The 25628-nt window shown below is 43.7% G+C and overlaps 1 protein-coding gene across 1 annotated transcript in view; it reads right to left on the bottom strand.

Moving 5' to 3' along the window:
• PAH (phenylalanine hydroxylase) overlaps nucleotides 1-25628 on the bottom strand; it is a 67592-nt gene that overhangs the window by 23418 nt on the left and 18546 nt on the right. Inside the window, exons 3-4 of the mRNA XM_021687577.1 lie at nucleotides 23149-23332; nucleotides 9847-9935 (exon numbers count right to left, since the gene is read on the bottom strand). Coding sequence (XP_021543252.1) covers nucleotides 9847-9935; nucleotides 23149-23332 — 273 coding nt within the window. The remainder of the gene's footprint in view (nucleotides 1-9846; nucleotides 9936-23148; nucleotides 23333-25628) is intronic.

Here is a 25628-nt window from a genome sequence, read left to right as displayed (position 1 = left end):
TGAAATATATAAGTAACTCATACAACTCAACCAAAAAATTCCAATTAAAAAATGAGCAGCAGAACTGAATAGGTATTTTCCAAAGACAAAATAACACATAGCTGGTAAGTACCTGAAAAGATGCTCAACACTAATCTTCAGGGAAATGCAAATCAAAACCACAATGAGATATCACCTCACACCTGTCAGAATGGCTATCATCAAAAAGGCAGGAGATAACAAGTTTTGACAAGGATATGGAAGAAAGTGAACCCTCATGTACTATTGATGGGAATGTAAATTGGTGTAGCCACTATGGAAAACAGTATGGAGGTTCCTTAAAAAATCAAAAACAAAACTACCATAAGAGCCAGCCATCTCACTTCTGGGTATGTATCTAAGGGAAATGAAAACAAGATATTGAAGAGACATTTGCCCTCTCATGTTCACTGCAGCATTACTCACAATAGCCAAGGCAGATGTTGATCAAAGGGTACAGACTTGCAGCTATAAGATGAATAACTTCTGGGAATCTAATGTAAGCATAGTGACTATAATTAATAATACTGTATTATACACTTGAAAGTTGCTAAGAGAATAGATCTTAAGTATTCTCATCACACACACACACACACATACACAAATGGTAAACGTGAAGTAATAAAGATATTAACTAACCTTGTTATAATAATTTTGCAATATATATGTGTATCAAATCATCATGTTATACACTGTAAACTTACACAATGTGATATGACAATTATATCTTAATAAATCTGAAAAGGGGGGTATTTTACAAAATGAAAATGACTGTAATCTGAATTTTAGAAAGACATGAGACTAGCATCATCACTGTAGGACTTGCTTTGTTCCTTCCAAGCATTTCCCAATAAGCGATAACATCTACCCTTTTAGCTTGCTCAGCGAGGAGCCTGCTTCTCCCTCTGCCCATCCCCTTGCTTGTGCTCTCTCTCTGACAAATAAATAAATAAAATCTTTAAAAAAATCAATCAATCAATCAATCAATCAGAGCCTGCCAGCAATTCCAAAGAATCAGGGATATATATATATATTATCTAAGACTCTGTAACATAGAGTCTGGCATATAGAAAGAACTACAAACACTGGTTGAAAGAAAGAAGGAAAGAGGAGGGAGGGAGAGAGGGATGAGCAGAGGGAAGGAAGAAAGAATTTCTTAGTTTGTTTATTAAGATAACAAACAAACAAATTTTGAGAAATAGAGAAATTTAAATGTTTCATATTGGAAAATTAAAATTGCCATAAATTTTTATTCCAAACCTAAATCTCAAGTAAATTAAGTGATCATTCAGTTTAGAAAAGATTCCATGACACAGTTACTACAAAGCATAGCTCTTCGGTTTTCCTTAGAGTACTAAATAGTTTGGAATCATTCATTACAGGTAGGAAGGCTTAGGAATCTAAAAACTTAAAACTACCCTTGGCGCACTTCTACTGGATGAAGATAAGTTGCTTGGGATGATACAGTCAGGAAACTGGGCACCATGATTTAATTTCCAAGTAGTACTAAACGCACCCCTTTAGGAACCTACCTGCCAGACTTAATGAAGAACACATCTCCATACTTAAGACTCAAAATATAAACCTAATTCTTGCCAGTCATTAAGGTTTGATCATCACAGTTATCTTCACCTACCTGTCTTATTTAATAGTCAGGAATAAATGGCTCTCTCCAGCCCCTAATTATACAGTGTAGACTTTTCACCTGTAAGTCATCTTGGAAAATACCTATTTCTATATTTTAATCCAGCTATGAGGAAAATGAAGCCCATACAGCCATTTGCAGAACCAGCACCTCTGCTGGGGTTTTCTGTTTGTACCCACGTAGCGGGCTGAGGTTTGAGGGTTGAGCAGGAAACCAGGATGATGAGGGAAGATTTCCTTTAGCCAGGGGATTTCCACTCCATTATGCTGCCTCTGGGAATGAGATGCCCATGACAATTTCTCTTCCCTATTTAGTTCTTTATCTTTGATCTTTTTTTAAATTTAAATTCAACATATAGTACATCATTAGTTTCAGATGTAGAGTTCAGCAATTCATCAGTCAATATACTTTGTCTAGATAGTTCAAAGATATTTCCATCAGAGAAAAAAAGTTTCCTGTAAAATTGTATACCCAGTAGGTATCAACTCTGTCAGAGGGAATATACAAATGAAATAATGGAAAAGTATACCAGAGTCTAACAAATGTTATGAAAATGAGAAACAGTAACTGTGTTATTTTTCTATACTATTTATGCTTTTGAAGTTTTGTACTATAAGTGTGGATTTCTTTTGTAATTAGTAAAAAAGTGAAATAGTATTACAAATCTATCTCAAACCATTATGAAGAAGTAACAACATTCACACATTGAGTTATATCAACACACACACATATACAGTATATCATATGGATCTTCCATAGGGAAAGTTTCTAATCACAGTCCTTTCCAGCTCAAAGTACCTAATAAGTTCATTATCAGTCTTCAAGAAGCCCCCACTGGCCAGGCTGCAAGGACTTCTGTCCCTCAGTTATCAGTGAAAGAGAGCTGGGACCTCAAAGTCCATCTCTTGGTGGTTTGGCCTTGCATCATTTGGGCTGCCAGATGACCACAGGGCCTCTGCAGCCATGTGGAGTACACTCTGAATTAAGTACACTCTGAATTAAGCTTCACTTGATGATGACTAATCATCCTGTCTCAATTTAGACTAATAGCAGCAATTTCAGTAGCACTGCATGTAATTTATTTATAATCACCCTGTCTCAATTAAGCTAATAGCAGCAATTTCGGTTGCACTGCATGTAACCAAGTATGTTTTGACAGGAAAATATATTGTTGGTGAAGGAGGAGTGGGCAGGAGGGGGAAGAGGGGAGGAGTGGAAGGGACAGAATGGAGAGAATTCTACATGATGCAAAGTTATAACATCACCTGCAGTCTGTATGCAATCACTTTCCTTAATCTTGGAATTTTTGTTACTTGGGTGTTGAAGTGTGTGGTTTTGTTGTTATGGGGATTTCGAGGAGTGGGTAACTACATGGTAAAGTCTTCTGGGTATTCTAGACTGAGATCTTTATCATTTCTTGATGTCATGGCTGAGGTTAAGCCTCAGAAATGCCATCTTTAGACTAGCAAGGAGAACAGGGGGTTTCAAGTCAGATGGGCTGGGTGGATTATGAACCCCAGTCACTAGGAGCTTGGCTTGAGGTTAGTCAGTTCAACTCTCAAACCTACGTTTCTTCATCAGTAAAATGAGACTGTCAGCTACCTCACAGTATTGGGTGGGTTAGATTAGGTAACATAGGCAGAGCACCAAGTAATACTCTGAATTTAAAAAATGACGTATTCGTACAAAATGGTGGAAAATCCAAAAACTGAGAAATCTGGCTCAGAACACAAAAAGGATAGAGTCTGTAATGGGTCACTGAGCCCCATCACCCCACCTGGGACCTTCTAAGCAGCATCTGTAGAATTCTTACCTTGCAATTTCTATTTCATCTATGCCAATAATGAGAGGCTGTTTGCATTCCATCAATCCCACACCAACTGGAGGAAGGATGGTACACAGGAGAAAGAGGTTCAAAGTGGTACAGTATCTGCCAATGTCATCCTGCAGGCACTGGCCAGAGATTTGCAAACTAACAGACCAGGGCAGCACTGACAACAGCCCCACCGCCCCTTGCCCACTTTCTATTGCTGGCCATGGCCGCCACCAATAAGGCCAAGAAGTCTGTTCTGGAAAGGATTCAGATACCTGGTTGTCCAAGCCAATAACCTGGGAGTCATTGTTTTACTTCTCTCTTCCTCTCTTCCTTCATACCCGATAATCAATTTTTGTCCATTCTTCCCTCCAAATATCTTAAGTCTGTCCTTTTTACTTTTTTATCACTGCTACCCCTTAGTTCAGGACCCCGTCACTTCTCGCCTGGACTACCATAACTGCTTCCCAAGTGGCCTTTCTTTGAGTTCTCTCCATGCCTCCCCCCTCACGCAGCCCAAGTAGATTTATGAAGTGCAAATCTGGTGGGGTCACTCTCTTCCTTAAAAACTTTCAATGGCCTCTCATCAATTTTAGGATAAAGTCCAAAATCTTTAACACAGTACAAAAGGCTTTGTGTGATCTGGCTCTGCCTATGCTTCCAACTCTGTGTTGAACTACAATTGGAGTTCCACATGCTACATTCCAAATTCATCCAAATTGGTCTGATTTTAATTCTTTAAATACATTATGCTTTTTCCCACATTAAGGCCTTCACACATGCTGTTCCCTTTTATTGGAATACTCTTTCCCACTCTTCCAGACCAATAAGCTACAACTTGGCCTTTCCATCCTGCATTTTTAGAGACCTTTCTTGCTTTTTCCTAAGTTTATTGGTTTTCCTCTATAATACACTTTCTCAATAACCTGAGTGTTTCTCTTTTCAGACAATCATTATGCTTGTTAATATTATTAAACTCAGGACTCTGTTTGTTTCACTTATCACTGGATTTTCAGTGCTTGGCATATTTTTGAGTAGGAGTTGTTAAAAAAAATTATGCAAAAAAATTAGATCACTGCCTAACAAGCTTGCTATACACTCAAGAGATGTGTATATTTGTTTGATGTGCAATTTACTACTTAGTAAGGACCAAACTCTTCAAGGTAAGATGCTGACTTATAGAAGATGGATAAGTAGCAAAATATTTATTTTATGATCAAGTTGCAAGTGATTTCTGTCCAATAGAGAAAGGAACACTCACGGTTATGGCTTTATTGCCTTCTAGAATATTAATCACTTGTTTAGCAATCTCTGTGATCTTGCTCCAGCACTAGATTTTTCAATGACCATCCATACTTTGGTCTTTTGTAGTTTCCTTCACACCAGTGTTGTCATCTGGCTGCTTTCTTCACTACTGAGTTAATGGATTTTTGACAAATGTTGACTATATACCTGTATGACAGTTGTTTTTAACTTTTTTAAAATGATGCCTTGACAGAGCAACTTAGGAGGAATGCAACAAGTCTTTGATGACTGACATCCTTACAACAGACTCTAATGGGGCCCTTGGATGGAGAAGTTTGAATGGGAGAAAGGAAGAGAAGAAAAGCACTAGAAATATAGCCCTGCTCTTGGGAAGGGCAAGGCTCTTTCTGGAGAGAAGAGAAACTCAGTATCTGTATCTGAAAGACTGAAAAACAGTTTGAACGCTTCAGGTAGTAGAAGAAAGGACAGTGTGTTGACTAATATTTTATCCCCCGGAAAGCCCCCCAGTGCAGATCTTCAGTTTTAGACACTGGCGTAGGCACCAGGGGAACTGGAATAGGGAACTCTGGAGTTAAGGTCTGTGTGGCAGAGGCTCCCCAAGATCTGTGTTTAATCCTTCTTTCAGAGAATACTGCTCAACCACTTTTCTCAGTCTTCTTTGAAGTTCATAGTGGCCATGTGACCGGGCTGCAATCAATAAAATTTGAGGGAAGGTTTTGAGTCACCTCCAGACCTGACCCATAAAGACCTGGGAGTGATTCTCACTCCCTTTTCCCATGTGCTGGCAGAATGAAAAGGGCTCTGAGGACTTGAAGGAAGGTGCAACCATTTAGTGGAAGGGACTTAGTCTCTGCAAGACTGTGTAGAGCAATTTCCTTACTGACCTACACTGGAAATAACATTTCAGTGGGTTAAGCCATGGAGCTTTGGGGATTGTTTGATAAGCAGTTAGCCTACCCTACTTGTTAGAGGGCTCAACTCACATCTTCCTCTTTCCAGAAGTCCTCTCTAACAATTCCAGTTCACAGTGACCTTAGAACCGTTAACACATGCCATCTGATTCATTAAACCTGGTGTTTAATCATGTACTTTTGTGTGTTATGATTTAAACTAAATATTACCCAAACTGCATTCCATGGAACACTACCATTTAAGATAATGTTGCTAGGTATTCCATGGAAAGGGGTTCCATAAGTAAAAAAATTTGAGGGACATTAGGTTGAATAAGTCTCATGTTCGCAGGACTTGCCAAGGTCCCAAATGAGATAATGGGACTTGCATATGCTTAAAATGCAGTTCTAGAATACACTGTTTCTCATTTTGATCATGAGAATTTTTTTCCATAGATTACAGTTTGGGAAGCATGCATATGACACTTTCACTTGTGTGTGTATGGGTGGGTGTATCTATATATCTATATCTTATGCCTTCTATGAGGTTACAGTTCATGAGGAAGTGAATTTATTTTTCTCTGATGCTCTGTGCTCAAAGTATGAAACACCATGCACACAGTTCTATAGTATCAGCGTCAAAAACTTGGCCTGGGGAAGAGGTAGGTGGAAGGCTTCAAGGAGGCCAACATATGAGTTGGGCCTTAGGAAATGAATAGAGATTTTGTAGCAGGGAAAGAACAGGTGAGCAGATAAGGAAAAGCATCCCATGTGAAGGAGACCACATAGACAGGCCCACAGAGGCTGGGGAATGGTCAGAGAAAGGAGACTCAGTCTTAGAATGGAAATCAAACAGATCACTTGGATTCTGACTTTTGTAAATACGTAACCTGTAAGCTGTAAAGTTGTAACCCAGTCACCTCTGGCACCCCCTTTGGAAAGAGTAGACACCACTCCCTCCGATACCCCACAACTGGAGGCCCCTGAAGGACAGGGGTCATGTCTTATGAATCATTTCAGCTCCCCGTTCCTGGGACGCAGGTCTCCCTCTCTGAAATTTCTCATCTGAATGAGAAAACACAACGCTCCCAGGATGGCTATCACACCTAAATTTTAAAAATGCCAGTAAAATGGGACGCCTGGGTGGCTCAGTCTGTTAAAAATGCCGGTAAAGCATTTAGCACAGTGACTGGCACACAGTCTATGCTCAAGAAATGCGAGCTGCCAGGATCACTTGCTTAGTAAATAGTTAGGGAAGGGAGGAAGGCAGAAGGTGAGGATGGAGGGCAGGACACTGGCAACAACAGAAAGAAGGCTGAGTGGAAGGAATGCAGCTATCCTATTTCATTCTCCCACTTAGCTAACCCTGGGAGGCCCTCTACCCTCTGTTGCAGGAACAATCCTTCCTTGGCTGCATTTCTCAGAGTGGTTATTTGGAGACCCTGAAGTGAGATATTGAGTTAAACATCAGCGCACACTGCCAAGGGCAGGGGAGCGTACTGCGGCAGGGACAGAGTAGAACAGAGGGTCCTTTCGGGAAGAACACCCGCCACTTCTCACACATGGCAGCCAAGGCCTGTGGGGCCTGAGGGAGTGTGGGAAAGCACTCTGGAGGGTTCACTGTGTCCTTGGCCCATTGGTTCCCAGGCTCTGATGAAGGAACAGAGAGAGCCTGGCCTCCTCAGCGGGAAGACCGTGTACCTGACAAAATTGTTCTTTTATGATAAAATTCATCAGAGCGAGAGGCCAGGGAACCAAAAATGTGGGCTGGGTCTGTAAGGAGAAATGAATTCCAGGGAATTTGAAGACCAGCTCATCTGCCTGAAGAGACACAAGGATAAGAAGATGGAAATGTCCACATCTGTGGCCTCTTCCCTCTTTCCCCTCTGCCCCAAGGGAGCAGCAAGTGTGGCCAGTGGAAGGGTCTTGGGTTAAGGCAGGAGGCGTGGAGGCTGGTAAGAGGAGGAAACACCCTGATGGGCTGCTTCCATGGGCTGGGTCAAGGTGGCCAGATGGCTTTTCCAGAGGAATGATCTCTTTGCAGACGCTTTGCTCCCAAGGCCCACAGCCAAAGACCTGTCGAAGGGGATCTGGAGCCTCTTCTGGAGCGCGTCTACTGCCCCTGGGCCCCACAGGAGAAGGCTGCACCATCCCCAGGAAGGTGAATGGGGATCAAAATCCTCCAACCTTACCTTTAGGTTTTTGGGGGAGAAGGTGCTTAAGTATATATTTATTAGGAGACTGAAATATGATTCCTATCCTGAGCTAAGTAGTTTCACAAGTAAGAGTCAAGGAAGCTATGGGGCATCCTTGTCAAGATGCACAGGCCAGAAAACTAATAGGGAGACTAGAAACATGCTTGCCATTGGGGGTTGCTTAGTAAGTTATGGCAATGCACGAAAAATTATACATATAATAATTGTATAATTTAATTTAATAGTTTAAAATTTTAATAATTCATATTAATGTCTAACTAGTAGAAAGAGAGATGGGGGAAAGAGATGGGGAGAGGAGGAAGGAAGCACACCAAAATTAACACCAATTATTTCAGGACAGTGTGACAATAGGTGACTTTTTTTTTCTAGTTTCAAGTCTGGGTGTCAGGAGGGAATTCACCTTTGTTTCTGTTAATAAAATAGTTTCTCACTGTAAAAAAAAAAAATGCAGAATACCATCAAGAGGAAAAGAGAAATAACTGGAATCATGGGTGATCTTCATTTTCTTCCCTCATGCTTTTCTGTATTTTTAAGTCCACTATGAGGGATTTACTATTTGAATGAAAATAAGCAACATGTGTTCATATTTTAAAAGACCAGCCAACTCCAGAAATAACTCTCTCTTTGTCTCTGGGAAAGCACTGGAATTTCTGCTACTGGGCTGGACCTTTGTCTTCTGGCTCTGTGAGCACCGGGGTAAGAGTCTTAAGACCCAAAGATTAGCACAGGACCTTAGAAAAGTCATTTACTCTCACTGGGCCTCAGTGAATCTATCTGTAAAATGGGAACATCTGCTTTGCTTCCTGCAAAGAGCCTTTGTGAAGATCAAGTTCACAACTTATTCAACTGTGAAGACCCACAGAGATGTAAGAAAACAGACTCCAGATGAAATGTAGACACTCTCACTCAGTTACACTAAACCACTAGAAATGAAAACAGCTTCCAAGTCATTTAAAGATGAAGAAGCCATTTGCCTGGGCAGAGATTAAGTGACAGCCCATGTGATGGTGGCACTTTCCACCTAAGGAGGATGTCAGAACTGGCCCTCGTCCCACGTCCAGCCTGAGCTGCTCCTCCCCGGAATCCTCCACCCCCACAAAAAATGGTGAAGTTCCCCCATCCTGGTCTTCTTCTCAGAAACCAGTAGGGGACCTGCTCCCCTGCCCACCAGACACAGGACACAGTCTGAGTTCTTTGTCTGGTACATCAGACCTTTTTTTGTTTTATTACTTTTTTAAAGATTTATTTATTTATTTGAGAGAAAGAGAGAGAGCAAGCACAGGGAGGGGCAGAGAGAAATTTTAGCAGACTCCTCGTTGAGCTCAGCTCAGAGCCCAGTGCAGGGCTCGATGCAGGGCTCAATCTCACGACCCTGAGATCAGGACCTTGAGATCATGACCTGGGCCAAAACCAAGAGTCAGATGCTTAACTGACTATGCCATCCAGGGGCCCCACATCAGACCTTTTAAAATCTGGCCCTCACGCCTAATGCACTAGCCAGTCATTTCAAAATATTCTGCATTTCAAAATATTCTGGATACTTTCAGGACACTGGGTCTTTGCACAATACTGTTCCCTCAGCATCTTCTACTCAGGGTTTAGGATCTAGTTCCAATGTCACCACTGCCCTGCTGTACCTGGCAGAGCTGTTAGTGGTTTACTGTTTCCCAAACCCCTGACTTAAACCTCTGTAGTTGTCTGAAGACAGAAAGAAAGATGATTTACATATATATGTGTGTTTGTGTGTATGTATGCATACATACATACATATATATACATATAAACAACAGTATCCGGAGGCCAAACCATATTTGCGCCAACAATAATAACAACCATGATAACCATGGCAGTGATGATGTATAAGAAGACACCCTACAAATGTCTGTCCTACAAGCAAACAAATGAAGACACATTCCTGGGGATCAGGGAGTGGAGTAGGGTCAGGGAAGGGAACACTGAAAGGGTCTGATTGGAAGGGCCACCGACACGGAGACTCACAGGATGGTCTGCATCCAGTTCTGCTCCATAGCTGAGAATCTGATTGGCAAATCTGTCGAGCTCTTGAATGGTTCTTGGGAACCAGGGCACTGAAACACAGAAAGGGCAAAGTCCTGAGCTGAAGATTGGCAGGACATGGCCAAAGGCCTCACCAAGGTCAGAAGCATGGATCAGCCCCAATTAGACAAACCAATGGGGGGAACATGGGGTCCCATATAACCCCCAACTTACTATAATACAAAAGTTAACTCCCATTTTTCTTGGAAACTATAATTTTTTTTTAAATTTCAGCTTTGTGGAGGTTAACCTGACAAAATTATAAGATAAAGTATACATCACTGAAATTTGACATAGGTACACATTATGAAAGCATTTTCCCTATCTAGTTAACTAGCACACACATATTTATTTTTCGGGGTTAGTAAAAACATTTAAGTTCTACTTTCTTAGCAAGTTTCAATTATATAATACAGTGTTATTGACTACCGTCACCATGTCTTACACTAGGTCCCCAGATCTTACTCACCTTATAGCTGAAACATACCCTTTTACCAACCTCCCCCTCTTTCTCCCAGCCCCCAGCCCCTGGCAATCACTTATCTACTGTCTGTTTCTATGAGTTTGGTGCTTTTTTTTTAGGTTCCATATATAAGGAATACCATGCATTATTTGTCTCTGTCTGGTTTATTTCACTTAGCACCTTAGAAAATAATTTTAAAACATCTTCCCAAACATACTCTTTTTCTTGAAGATTTTCTCTGAATTATCTCAAAATTTACCTCCCTCCCACCTATTATGGTATAGTGGGGTGGTTTTTGATGGTTTTCTTTAGTAGCAGAGTATTACATGTAACCCCAGAATATAAATCAGATAAAAACAGAGCTGTTCTGTTTTATGCAAGGATAAGCCCATGAGACCCCATCTTCCTATCACATATCTCCCTCCCAAAGTTTCCCAGGCATCATCCTGGCAGAATCTTTGATGCCCAAGCCAATTTGAAAGTCACTGATGAAACAGAATGGAGTCAGGCAGTTTAGGATTTGACAGTGCCTTGTAGTACCTAAAGAACCTACAGGCTTGCTTTTGGAGTAGCCTAGTGGGGGAGTAGATGAGGCCTGAGCTGTGTGGCCTACGGGGAAGAAGACACATGGAGGGTGGAATTGTTCCAGGAATGAACAGAGTCTAGGACATTTTGGACTGAAAGGTCCATGAGCGGAGAAACCATGAGTGCCTTGCAGTTCAGGTGCCCGGAGGAGAGGGAGGGCTTGGGGGTGGGGGGTGAGAAGCGATGGAGGAAGGAAGGAAGGAAGGAAGGAAGGAAGGAAGGAAGGAAGGAAGGAAGGAACAAATGAACGAATGAACGAACGAACTCTGGGCATGCTAACTTGTAAGGCATTCACAACAGTAACTACAATCCATGGAGCGCCAACTCTGGTCTAGTTGCTGTTTCTGATTTCTGAAGTATCTCCAAAATAAGAAGGCATCATGATCCCTATTGTACAGATGAAAAACTGCAGCTGTGAAAGTATAAATAACTAGTTGAAGGCCACACAAGAAGTAAGAAAGTGGTAGCTCCAGGACATGGGAGGCTAGGGGAGCCAGAAGGGAGGCCAAGGCATCCAATGCTTCTTCCCCTGAAACGAGGTTTAGAGGAAAAGATGCTGAACTTGGAATCAGTAAGGTCCGGCTTGGAATTCAGGCTGCATCTACTTGCTTTTGCTCTCTGTGCCTCAATCCTAACTGTAAAAATGAGAATAATAGCCACAATAATAGGAAGAGTAGCAGATGTTTTTTGAAGCCTTACCACGTGCCAGCTACCACTGGAATGCTGTCTCTGTACTTACTATCTGTGGCACCCAGAACAAAATTGGAAACGTCCATTTTGGTGGAATATCTCTTTTAACCTGAGTATTACTGTGAGGAGTACATGGGAATGCGGGCAAAGGGTGCAGCACAATGTCTCGCCCATAAAAGGAAGCTTCTCATCTCAGGCAGGTTGTTTCGGATTCTGGCCCTGCTCAGGTGGGGCGGGAAAGCACACGCTTGCCATCTAGTGGCCAGACTGGGGAAACGCCACCCGTGATGACATCGAAGAGGCAGGCAAGAAATCAGCCACATTCCACCAAAACGAGATGCTTATTTCAACAGCATTAACAAAGGGCCATTTAGAGCCTTGTTTCCATAGACGTGGGGTGCAAGGCTGTCTGCCCCATATATGAGTGATAAAAAGTAACACTGAGTGCTGTTCTAAATATTTCACCTGTGAGGCGGGTACTATTGGTCTCCCCAGATCACAAACGAGGAAGCTGAGGTACAGAGAGGTTAGGTGGCAAACCCAAATACAGGTTTTCCTCTACTAGGAAACAGAGGAGTCAGGATTCAAACTCAGGCCTGGATGACTCGGTGGTTTCCATTGTGACCATGAATCCACCCTGCCACTCTGGGGGTTAGAGCACATTGTTAGCTGGGCTCTGGAGCCTGACTGCCCGAGTGTCCTCGCCGTCTACCACCTGGAGGCTCCATGCCCCTAAAGCCTAGCCCACTTCTCAAGGCTGGCACTCTGTGGTCAGTCACAGGAACAGACCTTGCAGTCGTATGCCAGCTAAGCCTTATCTAGCACTGGCTAGCTGACAGGCACTGTCCTAGATGAGTTATTTACCACCTCACCCAAATCCACATAGCAACCCCAGGAGCTGGGTGTTATTACTATCCCCATTTTATAGCTGAGGGTGTGGAGGAACACGGAGGGTAAGTCTCTTCATAGACCTCCTGGGTCCTAACTTCTAGACTTTGGAGTCTGAGATGACTCAGCACCAGGCTCTGCTCACTTAGCACAGCACCCGGCTTCCCACTTTGTCTCTGGAACATTCTCCAGGCTTTTTTTTCTTCTTGAGCCCACTGCTTTATCTTGTACAATAGACCTCTGATGTCAGCACTGAAAATGGGGTCTATTCCTTAGTCAGGTTTGGAAGGACTTGAGAAAGGACATCTACTGTAGTCAGCCAGGGCTCAGGATCCCCTCTGAGACCTTTCCGGCTTCCCCAGAATGTCACCATCCCATCACCTCTCTTCCAGGGCACCCCTTCCCCACTCATTCGTTCTCTCTCTTGCCTGAGAATCATCCATAATTCCAGCAGTCACAGTTGCCCCCAGAGACAGGGCAAGCCAGCCTTGTGTTGCTGTCACCAACCTTCTGACTTGGGGCACCCTTCACCTTGTCGAAATAGATTCCACAAATAGATATTCAGCACCTACTACTAGGGCACTAGACACTGAGGGAGTCTTCACCTCTGCGGTGCTTACGTTTAGTGGGGGCGGCCAGAAAGAAATAATAAATACATTTAAATAGATAACAATGCCAGGACGTTCTTAAAGAAGAAAGTGGGGTAAGAAGATGGAGAGGGAGGGGGATACTATTTCATATATCATTCTGTGACTCCAGACCCCAGAGGGAGGGTCTTGGTGCCCTGCCACTGCCTTGCCATAGCTCAAGGGGATCTGGGATAGCCAGGGTCCATCCTTAGTCCAGAACCGGCTCCCCGTTTGTCTCAGGGAGAGTCAGTCCGGCAATCATCAAGACCCAGCACAACAGGGCCGGCCACCTCCGGCTGGAATGCTGTCTCTGTACTTACTATCTGTGGCACCCAGAACAAAATTGGAAACGTCTTTGTGCCTCAGTCTCCCTAACTGTAAAAATGGGGATAATGATAGCACTATACCGTACTACTTGATTGGAACAGTATAAAATTAAGCAAGTGAATATGTGTGTTCACTAAGAACAGCACTGGTACATAGTAAATATTGTTACTGTTCACTTGCAAGCTCCTGGGAATTTTTGTTAACCCTGACCTTAGCTTAGAGAGCAGAGTAGAGAGTCTTCAGGCGAGACTAGAAAATCTGCTACTTACTTTGTTGTGTAATTGAGCAAGTATTTCATCTCTCCGAGCTTTAGTGTTTTATCCACAATATGGATTAGAATCATCTTTCTATATTACTTCATTTTTGCATGAATTAAATACTATAGCAAATGTGACACATCTCAGCACAGTGAGTGGTCCGCTGTAAGTGCTTTTCTGTATTAACCATGAGGGTGATGAAGAATTTAATCATGGTGATAAAAAAGGAAGAAAAAGAAGGAAGAGGAAGAAGAAGAGGAGGATGAGGAAGGGAAAAAGGAGGAGGAAGAAGAAAGGAAGGAGGGAGAGGAAGAGGAAGAGGAGAGAAGGGAGACTGGGGTCAGAAGCCCGTTCACAGTCAAGCTCTGGTACTAACAGGCTTTCTAATCTTGGGCCTCAGTTTCCCCCTTCTATACAACGTGGGGTATTGGATTCACTTGTTGCTGTAATCCCTTTTGGGTTTTGTATTTCAAGCCCTACCAGAATGCTGTGAAGGGCTGAGGCTGGCCAGAGGGGATGTGAAAATATACTTCTAGTTCAATCAGTGTGTCCATCTTGCTTGCTTCTGGAAATATAGTCACTGCGTTTGTTCGGCCCCCAAAATGCATGGCACCTCCCATTTCCCCTTCTCCTCTCACCAAAGGAAGCAGGTTCTACTCCACAGATACAAGTGTTTTTGCCCCACCTGCATTCAGAGCTGTGTGTGCAGCCGTCTCCCCACTGAACGCCAGAGGGCAGCAGAACCGGCATTTTTTTTCAGCTCTGGGGGTTTTGTTTTTTTTAGCTCTTCCAAAGGGGGAACACTAGTTGGACCAATTGGCTTAGTTCAGACCTCTAGGTGGAAAAGAAAAAAAAAAAAATCAAAGAACGTGAAAAGATTGCAAAACCTCAAAGGATTCAAGTCTTGGCAAAGAGGAGACAAAGGTGAGAGCAGCCCACCAAGCCCCAAGCCCTTGTCACAGATACTGTGAGGGACCCCCAGGCAGCACTGCAAGGCTGTGGGATGCTCACCCCTGTCCAGGGACCTCTGGTCACCACCCAGAAAAGGCCCAGAACACAGCCAGGTTGGAGAAGCAGCAAAGCTTGGTGGGCTAATCATACAGACTTCAGAGCCAAATCACCTGGGTCCAAATCTTGCCTCTGCTACTTGGTAACTTTGGCCATGAAGCAAGCAGTGTGAAGACCCAGGTACTAAAGGGAAGGAGACTACAGAGGACCCCAGACAAAACAGGACCAAGCCTTTACCTTTTTGTACGAAGCCTACACTTTGTTTTACAGTCTATCGTATTTACTTCTTTCAATACTACACATATATTTGTAAATGTATATCATACATACTCATATATGCAGGTAGGCGTGTATCTCAGAGTTCAGAGAGGCAGAACCACTGCATGTCCCTATATCTACATATCTGTATTTGTTTCTATGCACCTGTAAGACCATTAACCTCCTGTGTGATGCCGGAGCTTGAAGTCCCCAGGGCAGGAGACAGAAGGGAAAACCAGTGTAAAATGGAGGAGATCAAGGCTGGAACCCCACAAGGATGGACAGAGAACAGCGGAAGCCTACAGTTGGTAGACTCCAGCCATTCTTGTCACCTCACCCTTGATGGAGCTGGTGGCCTGCAGAAACAGGGGTCCTTCATCTGCAGTTGAAGACACTCACCTGGCCCAAGAGTTGGTGAGGATGAGAGGCTCCAGGGAAGGTGGACCGGTTGCAAGCCCACCTGTAAAGCCTGCACCTTATCCTGTGTGCAAAAGGTTTGCACATCTTGGGCCTGAAGCTGGCAGGTCTGTGTCCAAGTTTCATCTCTCCCACCCACAAACTCTGTGACTCTGAGCAAGTGACTTGATTCCTGAGACTCTGGCTTCTCCTCTGTGAAATGGGAGAGACAACCAATTCCTGGCCTGCTTCCTTGGTTGGGGTGAGAAGCGACTGACTTGCAGTAGGTCCATCTGCCATCCTTACACTTGAACCTCACAGAGAAAACCTAGAGACACGTCTCTGGTTAAGGACTGCCACAGAGGCCACTGGTGGCAGGTCAGAGTTCATACCTGTGAACCTGGGATCTTCCAATTTTCCCAGCCAAAAGTTATAGCTACCTTTTTTCCTTTGAAGTTAATTTTTTGAGAGCTTAGGATGCACCAGATACAATGCTAAGCACATTACTTCCATTGTTTTAATTCTCAAAGCAATGCTAGCGGGTAGACATTATTTCTGCTTTTCTGATGAGCAAACTGAGGCTCGAAGAGGGGAAGGAACTTGGTTAAGATCACCGAGCTCACTGCCGAATGAGGACTCTGAGAACTGCTCTGCTCGGCAGGCTTAGAATAAGGTCGGGGGCAGCAGAGGGTTGATTTTAGATTCCTAATCTCCCGTCTGGAGACAGAAAAGAGGTGACGAACTAAAGCAGGAATCTAAAGGGCTTGGAGAAAACCCCTAGGACAGCCCCAGGGCCTCCCCATCTCCCATCCCAACCCTCCCTGGATTTAAGGGTAGTAACTTTTTAACACTGAAGTTCTCAGCTCTTCAAAGACACCCTCACATTTCCTTTATCTTCTTCAGTGGCGGTGCCGGGCCTCTCCCCCACCCTGGCACAGTGCTGGGAATAGAGACTGACCCTGGTGACCCAGGCCTTCGTCTTGAAAAGTTAAATCAGATTAGCTCATTAATGACCTTTGCAAATATCTCCGCGGTGGGCTGGCCTCTGTGGGCCCCTTGACTGCCTCACGGGCCGCTGGGCTCAGCGTTAATGAATGACTTGGGCAGGCTGGTGCAACAGAGGCCCTCTGTGAAGCCAGAGGCACTGGAGGGGGGCAGATCATTAATAAATATTGATTTGGCTCCAAGGGAAGCAGCCTGCAGGAGAGCTGACCCTGGACACCCACGTCGTGGTCTCATTAAGTCAGGGTCAACTGCTCAGCCCGGACGCCGAGGGGTGGCTGGCTCAGGAGGCTCCTGAGCAAGAGGCCCCCATAGGCCTGGCGGGAGCCTGCTTCCTGGCCAATGGATCAGAGAAGGCCTATTAAATTTATAGCAGTTTAAGGTGCAGGCTGAGTCCCATTAACTCCCTCCCTCCACCAAACGTCCACCAGCCCCAGGGTCTAGCCAGCAAGGCACCCAGTCTTGCTCCAGACTTCTGCCTCCAGCCTGTCTCAGGGAGGGCAATAAATCCTCCTTTCCTGGGCCCAGAATAGAAGAATGTTCTCAACCCTTCCTTCCAGGCTCCTGGATGTCTCCTCTGAGGCAAAGGCCCCCAGCCTCTTGGGAAGCATTGGTGTGCTGATCCCAACAGCTCCCCCAAAAGTAGAAGGGTAATATGCCAACATCCTGTAAGATGAAGTCTTTTGAGGGTTTTACTTTTCTCTTTTAAGGAGCTTCTACTTTTTTTTAAGATTTTATTTATTTATTTATTTGACAGAGAGAGAACACAAGCAGGGGGAGCAGTGAGCAAAGAGAGGGAGAAGCAGGCTCCCTATTTAGTAAGGAGCCCCATGGGGGGCTTGATCCCAGAATCCTGGGATCATGACCAGGCGCCCCAAGGAGCTTCTACTTTCTTTCCAGAGAAAGGATGCCCCTCAGGAAGGTCTTGGCAAGAACGGGTGAACCAAATTCTGGCTGTTGGTGCCAAACTAGTTCCTTCCTCCTCCTGGATAGAGCAGAGGAATGGTGGGTTCAGGGCTCACTTCTATCAGTGACGTGACAGGCAAAGCATTTGAACTCTCCATTCACAAGTTAAAATAGAATAAAAACCAGACAAATAAAAGGGCTTTAGCATGAAGTAAAGAGGTAAAAATGTGTTGAAATAAATCAATGATGGAACGAATGAATGGATATGTGTGAAATCATGAATAAATAAAAGAATGACCCGCAGCATCCTTTATTCCAATCACCATCCTAAACCGGAACTATCCTCCCAGTATCCTTTTGAAGATGTCAGGTATCTTATAAACATATCTACTGGCAAGTTGCCGACTATATCCCCAGATACAGAGTTCTGGTTCCTGAAAGCTTACATTGCACTCAGTCTGAGTACCTGCCACTTACAACTGGAGTTATGGACAATCTACCTTGAAAGCCTCTCACATATTATGTCTGTCTCCCTCCAGGTGTCCCTCCCTGACCCTGCTCCCCCCTTCTCCCTACCATGCCTCAGACTGGCTTCAGTGTACCTCCTAAGAGCTCCTGATGCAAACCACACTTTCCTATTCCTGCATATCTCATGCCACATAGGAACTACCTACTAGATTATAAGAAACATGAGTCTAGGCACCATGTGTGTCTTTTTCCCTACTGCATCCCTATCCTGTGGCTGACACTGAATGGGTGTTCAATGAATATAAGTTACACAAATGAATGATTAACTGAATTAGGGCATAAATGTGGATGAAAAAGAAGGTCAGCAAAGCTGACTGTGGTCTTTGAGAAGGAGTAGTGAAGGAAAAAGAAAGAAACCCTCAAGAGTCAGTATTTTAATAAGTAAGAGCCACATAATTTATAAAATACTAAGGAAAGAGAGAATTCCAGGGGTATCATGGATTAAATGATTAATCCATGGTTAAATGCTACAAAATTTTCAAAGAGAATGAAAACAAAAAAGAGGATACTGGTTTGGGTCATGGGTGTTGCTAGAAGGGTAAGGAAGAGGAGAAGAAAAGAAAGAAGGAAGCGAGAAGAGAGGGAGAGAGGAAGAAGGAAGGAACCTGCATGAGAAGCTGGCCTTCTATCTCTTAGACCAGTACCATTTCCAGTATAACACACAGCCAAGTGGATAAGAGTAGGCATCAAAAGCACATTCACAGGAAGTAATATTTGGAACTGATAGGTCATTCCCAGCACCCCTCACATCATCCCACACATGAAGCTGTCTCCCCAGCTGCCAGGTGAAGTTGGACCCAGTGAGGCTGTGGCTGCCACCAACTCCCTATATGTTAGCCTGCTCCGTGTCCATATCCACGCAACTGGTGGTGCCACATAGCCTAATAGTTGGCTGGTGTTGTGGATCATAGAGCCCCTCCTTACTGAGGCTTAAGGATGTCTAAATTCAAGGGCTATTCAACTCAAGCAAGCTCAATCTATCAAACACCATAACCTTCAGAGTATCTTGTATGACCTTCCTCATAAGCCCTAGAAAGTGGCCAAGTTGGTCTTAGCTCTATTTCACATATGAGGAACAAGAGATAATGAGGTCACCCAGCTGTCAGGGGGTACGATGGGATTCAAATCTGGTTGGCAGTATACAGAATAGGAGTCCAAGTCCTAATTCTTGACTCTAAATTCATGGCTTTTTCTGAATCGCTATCATGCTCCCTCAACCCAACATGAATGGCAAATCAACATTGTTACAATCATTTCATATTCTCTTATCACCTCCTATCACACCTGTCACACAGAGAAAAGGTATTTGACAGGGTAAACTTGAAGGGCCGCATGGATTGTGGAATCTTCATTGTTCCAAAGGAGCACTGTGTCTCATATTGAAAATGAGAATACTGTTAGCTTCTTGCTCTAGCTATCTGAGTTGGCTGTTGCAAAGCTTAAACGAAACAACCTAATAGGAAAGAACTTTGAAAACACTGGGTTGGGCATGCAAATAAGGGATCCCTCTTAGAAACAGAGTCTGCTTATAAATTTATGATCTTCCTTAGCTTGAAGCCCTGCGACCTGGCAAATGGCCTGGGCTCTAGAAATAACATTTGCCCTGGATCTTCCCTCACCAGTGAATAGAGCTGCCTCTAACAGACTGCAAGGGAGCGAGCCCCATACCAACACCATCAGCTCTGCTTCCAGCTCTGGGCTTGGTACACACCCCCTGCTTTGGCTTATCCTCTTAGCTGTGGGTCTGCTTGTACCAGTGAGGCATGCTGCTGAGACAAAAGTCTCATCCCCAGCTGTCATGACATATGACAACATCAACGCATCCAGCAAGCATCCAGGTATACTGAAAAAGGCTGTCAATCCTGTATTTTTATAAACATGCAGATCCTTTGTCTCCTGAAGACCCAGGGCCACAAACAAGCACCTTGAGCCCTGAGAGGTGCCCTTGGGGCAAAGCTGAATGTTCAGGAGAAGGTTTGGAACCAAGAAGAGGACAAAGGGAAGAGGGCAGCACAGAACAGAAGAGCAGAAGAAGGGAGAGAGGAAAGGAGGGCATGAGTGGTGGGCATGGGGAACCCCCCAGCCATCTGGAGCCCCCTACAGCCCTAAGCACCTTCTCTCTAAGGGTCCTCAGCAGCTTGGGAACCATGATCCCTTTGAAAATCACTCTAAAAATATGCATGCACATGCATATGTACCATCTTGCCCACAATCCTAGGGGTCTTCCAGGCTCCTCCAAGGAATTCTAGCTTTAGTCCCCCAACAGGTGATCTGAAACCTCAGCCTTACCTGGGCCCTGCGCATCAGGGTAGCACCACTTGAGCAGCAAGGGGGCAGGAAGACAGGGCTGGCAGCGGGGAGGGGTGTGTGAGGGGGAAGCAATGAGTGTCATGATGCTGCGCGTGTCTTCTCACAATAACTGTTTCCCTTACATCACTGCTTCAGGATTCAATCCAAATGGAAAAGCAAAATTGTAAGAGCCCCCAGGCCAGACAGATAGAAACATAGCTAAACAGACAGACGGACAGATACATAGATGAATAAATAGATAAATAGCCCTTCCGTTCCCCCACAGAAAATACAGTTGTACTGGCAGCGTGGACTCCCTTTGCCCCCACTGCAGAACTCTTATAATTACCACAGCTTGAACAAAATCCACCAGATGTCCATTCGCTCTTGGAAAATAACTCCAATCGGATAAATTTCTCAAAAGGTGATAATCCTATACCTCCGTCTAGCCAAGACATTCTGTCCGTCTGCTTCTCCTGGCTGCATTCTGCCCCCATGTAGGAATTCTCCATCCCCTTCTAAATGTAATGTCATGCAGAAGACTCAAAGGGAAAGGTAAAAGGATTAGTAGATTGATCGATGGAAGATATTAATGCTCTTTCATGTTGGGTTGAAGAAGGATTTGAGGTCATCAGGAGAGAGGATAGCAAGAGAATAGACCTCAAGTATTCAAAAGACTCTCTGGATTAAAATCCTATTAAAGTCACATCAGCTTCTCCAGGAGGCATTTTAGAAGGATGGGATTTCTTTAACATGTCACCATAATTAACCTTCCCTTAAGCTGTTTTGGGTGGGGAACTTTAGCAATTAAGAAACTGAAAACTTTCATTTTCTATCACCCACATGGCCTTTTGAATGGTTTAAAAACAAGAGTGGAAAGTGGTTTAGCCAAATTGATTTGAGGGGTTCAGATCTCCCACTTCAACCTGCTGTCAGACTCACTCCCGAGATCTGAGCCCCTCAAAAGAAAGGGGCATTTTTGTCGAGTGAAAGAATCAAAGGTTCAGATCTACCATGATGCTTTTCTTCCTCTAATCATTCTCCCACTGAGTTCCATGGAAAGAACAACTCTGCAAAGGGATGGTTGTTTTCCCCAGAAAGATCTGTTTCTGGGCCCAGACTCCAGTTCAAAAAACTGAGAAACCCAAAGAGCCGCCCCTCTCTGCAGGGGCGAGACTGTGCTGTTTGAGCACAGCCAGCACCCTGAACAACCGTTCTGTTCCGTGGACACGGGGGTCAGGAAACTGTGTCGGGGAGGGGCGGCCTGTAGGGGCTGGGATGATCAACCACACGAATAAATAAAATGAGACACATGTTGTTTTCAAGGGTCAATTCTACCAGGGTTGTCTTCACTAGGGCAAATGTCAACCCAGTTTCAAATGTCAGCCCCCTGCCAGATTCCATCACCTTGCCCTCATGACAACACCTGTCCCTGGACTGTATTCACTTGGGTGTCTCCTCACGCTTGTCAGCCCATGAGCGCCATCAGAACGGGTAGTGGTGAGCCTTTCTCCCCCCAGATCCTATCACGATGCCTGGTGCAGAGTGGGGCTTGACACAGGCTTACTCACAACTGCACCGAATTCACTCTGTGCCTTAAGGCAAGTCATGGCCTCTGTTTTTTACAATGAAAAATTAAGGAGTCTGTTGGACTGCACGACCTCTGAGGTCATTTGCCAGTTCTCAGAATCTCTGAAAAAGTTGTTGTGTACAGGCTGGCTTTTCATGGCTTCTGTGCCGGGGTCATGATTTATAATAACAATGATGGTAATGGTAAGAATAGAGAACATCTATAAAGCCCTTAAACATTGTCAAAGCTCCACCGGCATTATTTCATTAATCCTACGAGGCAGAGACTCTTGTTCGTTTGATACCGTGGGAGATTGTGAAGGGTATAGTCATTTGCCTAAAGTCACACCAAGTGTAGTGTGCCCTAGTTCCGGAGTCAGGACTCCTAACTATCCTTGCGTGTTTCCATTAAAAACCTCCTTTCTGAGCCTCCAATTCAGGCTGCCCGCCCTTCAGTTGATCTACATATGTCTTCCCTGGCTCCCCAAGGAGCTGCCTGCCTGCTCATCAATTGCTTTGATTTCCTACCCCAGGACCCCAGCTGGCCCAGCCTCCACCTGCTCCAAGCAGAGGCAGAGTTTGCCCCAGGATCCGGCAGGCCCTTTGTCCTGAGGGCCTGCAGCTCCTGTTGGGAGCAGGTGGCCGGAAAAGCAAGAGAGGGCGTTCATCAGCAAAGCAGCTCGGGAGGTGGAAGGGAAGGAAGGCAAAAAGGGTTGATCTGAAGAGGAATTCCGAGTGCCTGCCCCTCAGTGACCTGAGCCCATGGGCTTGGCTTTCTACGCTCTGCAGGGGCAGAATCTGGGAATAAACTTCCTTATCTTGGTAACAGCCACAGGAAGATGAGGGCAGAAAAAGAAGAGAGATCGCCTAGGAAGGCCTTGCGGGTATCTTTTAGAAAATGTTTCAATGGCCTGTGCAAAGAGGTGGGTGTTCTCTCATTTTAAGGCATCTCTGCCAACAAAAATGTTATTTTCAGCTACAGAGCTTGAAACTCTCTTGACCCAAAGTTTTCACTGTTCTGGCAAAAAAAAAAAAAATTTTTTTTTGATTTTACAGTAGAAAAAAGTGTTTTGATTATTTAGGAAAAAAAAAGTTCATCTCAGCAATCACACTCCTAAGTATTTACCCAAATGAGTTAAAATTTCATGTCTACACAAAAACCTGCCCATGAATGTTCATAATTGCTTTATTCATGATCGCTAAAATTTAGAATATATAAAATTGCAGCAAAAGAAAGAAAATTACTAATATAAGAAATAGCTGTCTTGAGGAAGTGAAAAAAGCACATTTATTAAATGTCTAAAATGTGCTAGGTACACCTCTAGGTCCCTAACATACCTCCTCCAGCTTAGTCCCCCACAGTGGTCTACCAGGATAGACACTATTTTTGCCAGTATTTTTTGAAGAAAATGTCAAGTTGATTGTGTTGCAAAATCCTTCTGTTTCTTACCTGTGTCTTTTGTCTTATCTCGGGAAAGCTCATGGACAGTGGCACCAATGTCATGCCTCAAGATCTTGATGATGTTTGCCAGGACAGGCATGCTACCTTTATCCAGATAGGTAAAAAATTCATACTCATCTTTCTTTAAACATGAAGGTCTGGATTCAATGTGGGTCAGGTTTATATCATTCTCCTAGAAAAGAGAAGTGGGAGTGTGAAGGGGACAGTCACTGGAATTAACACAGACAAAACACACAACCTAGAGGGATGCCTAGGTGGCTCAGTCGGGTAAGCATCCTGCTCTTCGTCTCAGCTCAGGTCTTGATCTCAGGGTCATGAGCCCACATTGGGCTCCATGCCCAGCGTGGAGCCTGCTTGAAAAAACAAACAAACACACACACACATAAAACCAGAGCAAAACACGCAACACAATAAAATGCAGAGAGAGGAGGAACAGGACTTTTTTTATATAAAAGAGTAGAAGAAAGTCCTTAAAGTAACAAAAGTTGTTTACTTGTCTGTGCAAAACCAAGTAATAAAAGGTGCAGGAAATAGTGCAAATGCTACAGAATTTAATCACATGGAAATCTGCTAAAGGCCTAGAGTTGCAAACCTAAGATTTTGGTTTGGTTCAAATGCCTAGGGCAGCAGTTTGGCAAAAATGTTTACATAGGGAAACCTCCTTTCCCAAATGAAATCCGTTGGAATCTCAATAATAATATCTCAGTAAATTGATAATACAGAAGCAACATTGCCCAGCTTAAATAGGGTCCCCGGGAATCAGGCTTATTGGGTTTAAATCAAAGTTCTCATATGGATTGTAAGATTAGACAATTTACTTTTATGTTTCTAATGCTCAGTTTTTCCATCTGTAATTTAACAGTATTAATGATACCTGCTTCATAAATTTGTTGGGAGCATTGGTTGATAGGTGTATGCATAACCCCGGGTACATGGTAAATGCTCAGTAACAATTAGCTAATAAAAATTAGCTGGTATAAAAATGGTAGTATAGCTACCATTCATATTTTTATATAATTACTTTTCATTCAGGTTATGCAACAAATATACGTAGCACCTCCCAGGTACTGATCATCCTTCCAGGTGGTTGGTATACATCAGTAAACAAAACAGAGCAAGATAGTTTCCTTTCTAAAGCTTACATTTAAGTTGGGGGAGACAAATAACAAACATAAAAGATAACTGATTTATGTATTATTTTATAATGACTGTAATGAAAAAGCCCAAGGGAAAAAACACAAAGCAGAGCAGGGTGAAGGGGATAGGCAGTCCTGGGGGAAAGTGAGGACAAACTGTAGAACTAAATAAGAGGGACATAAGAGGCCTCATTGAGAAGGGAAGATTCATGTATATGTGGGTTTTATTAAACGCCAAAAAAAAATAATAATCACTATAGCTACTCAACTTCCATGTCTTTGGCTGGTGATGTTTCAGCTATCATCGGTTTTGTCATGAAAAAGAAAAAGTCATTTACTTAAATTGGTCCTCAAATTTAAATGCTCAGAAATTTAAATTACTCAGAAAATCTGATTTCATTGACAGAACTATTCTTTGTGAAGAAAACCAAGGAATATGCTCTACACTTTCTTAAAATAAATAATTAATAGGGGTTATCCCAAACATTTAAATGAACAAAGCATAACCTGAAAAAAAATCTAATTTGACTAATTCTATAATTCCAAAAAAATGAAATTCATCAATATTGTAGTTCAGGAAGTATTATTTTTTTAGGGGGGGAGGGGCAGAGGGAAAGGGAGAGAGAGAATCCCAAGCTGGCTCCATACCCAGCATGGAGCCTGATGCAGGACTCAATTTCACAATCCTGAGATCATGACCTGAGCTGAAATCAAGAGTAGGACGCTTAACCAACAGAGCCACCCAGGTGCCCCAGGAAGTATATCTTTCTCCTTGATTGTTAAGGGCATATGGTTGAAGAGAAAACACTGATAATTACAACGATGACATCTTGTTGTTTTGATTATCACTTCACAGTTTAGAATTATGTTCTGTGACCTTCCCAACAAACCTCTGAGTAGGTTAAGGGAGTTGTAAAATATGCAATCAGAGATGGTGATGCTTTTCCAGAAGTGGCTGGAAAGTTATTGGTGTTCTGACCACACTGTCTTCCTGCCAGGGATACCATGAGAATTCTGCAAATATCAGCTTTTATCATTACTATTACTAGTGGGCAAAGCACAAAAAATGAAAACCTCTGGGTATGGCAAACACAATAATAAGTAACCCCACACAGGTACTCTTCCTGCACTTTCTTCCTCATAATCCCCAAGGGCACATGATAGAGCCATTGTTTACGGGCATCAGCTGCAGACAATCCAGCCTTGACAGTGATGGCCAGGGACCCCAATGTGAGGGTCCCAACAGGAGAGGGAGAGTGTATGTGGAGGAGGGAAGACCAGAGAGAGAGCAGTTGCTCTGAAGCTTTCCAGACAAACAGAGGTAACTTCCTC

The sequence above is a fragment of the Neomonachus schauinslandi genome, chromosome 5, assembly GCF_002201575.2.
Source record: "Neomonachus schauinslandi chromosome 5, ASM220157v2, whole genome shotgun sequence".
NCBI classification, from domain to species: Eukaryota; Metazoa; Chordata; class Mammalia; order Carnivora; family Phocidae; genus Neomonachus; species Neomonachus schauinslandi.
The sequence above is the reverse complement of the archived record's forward strand: the minus strand, read 5'-3'. Positions and strand labels throughout refer to the sequence as shown.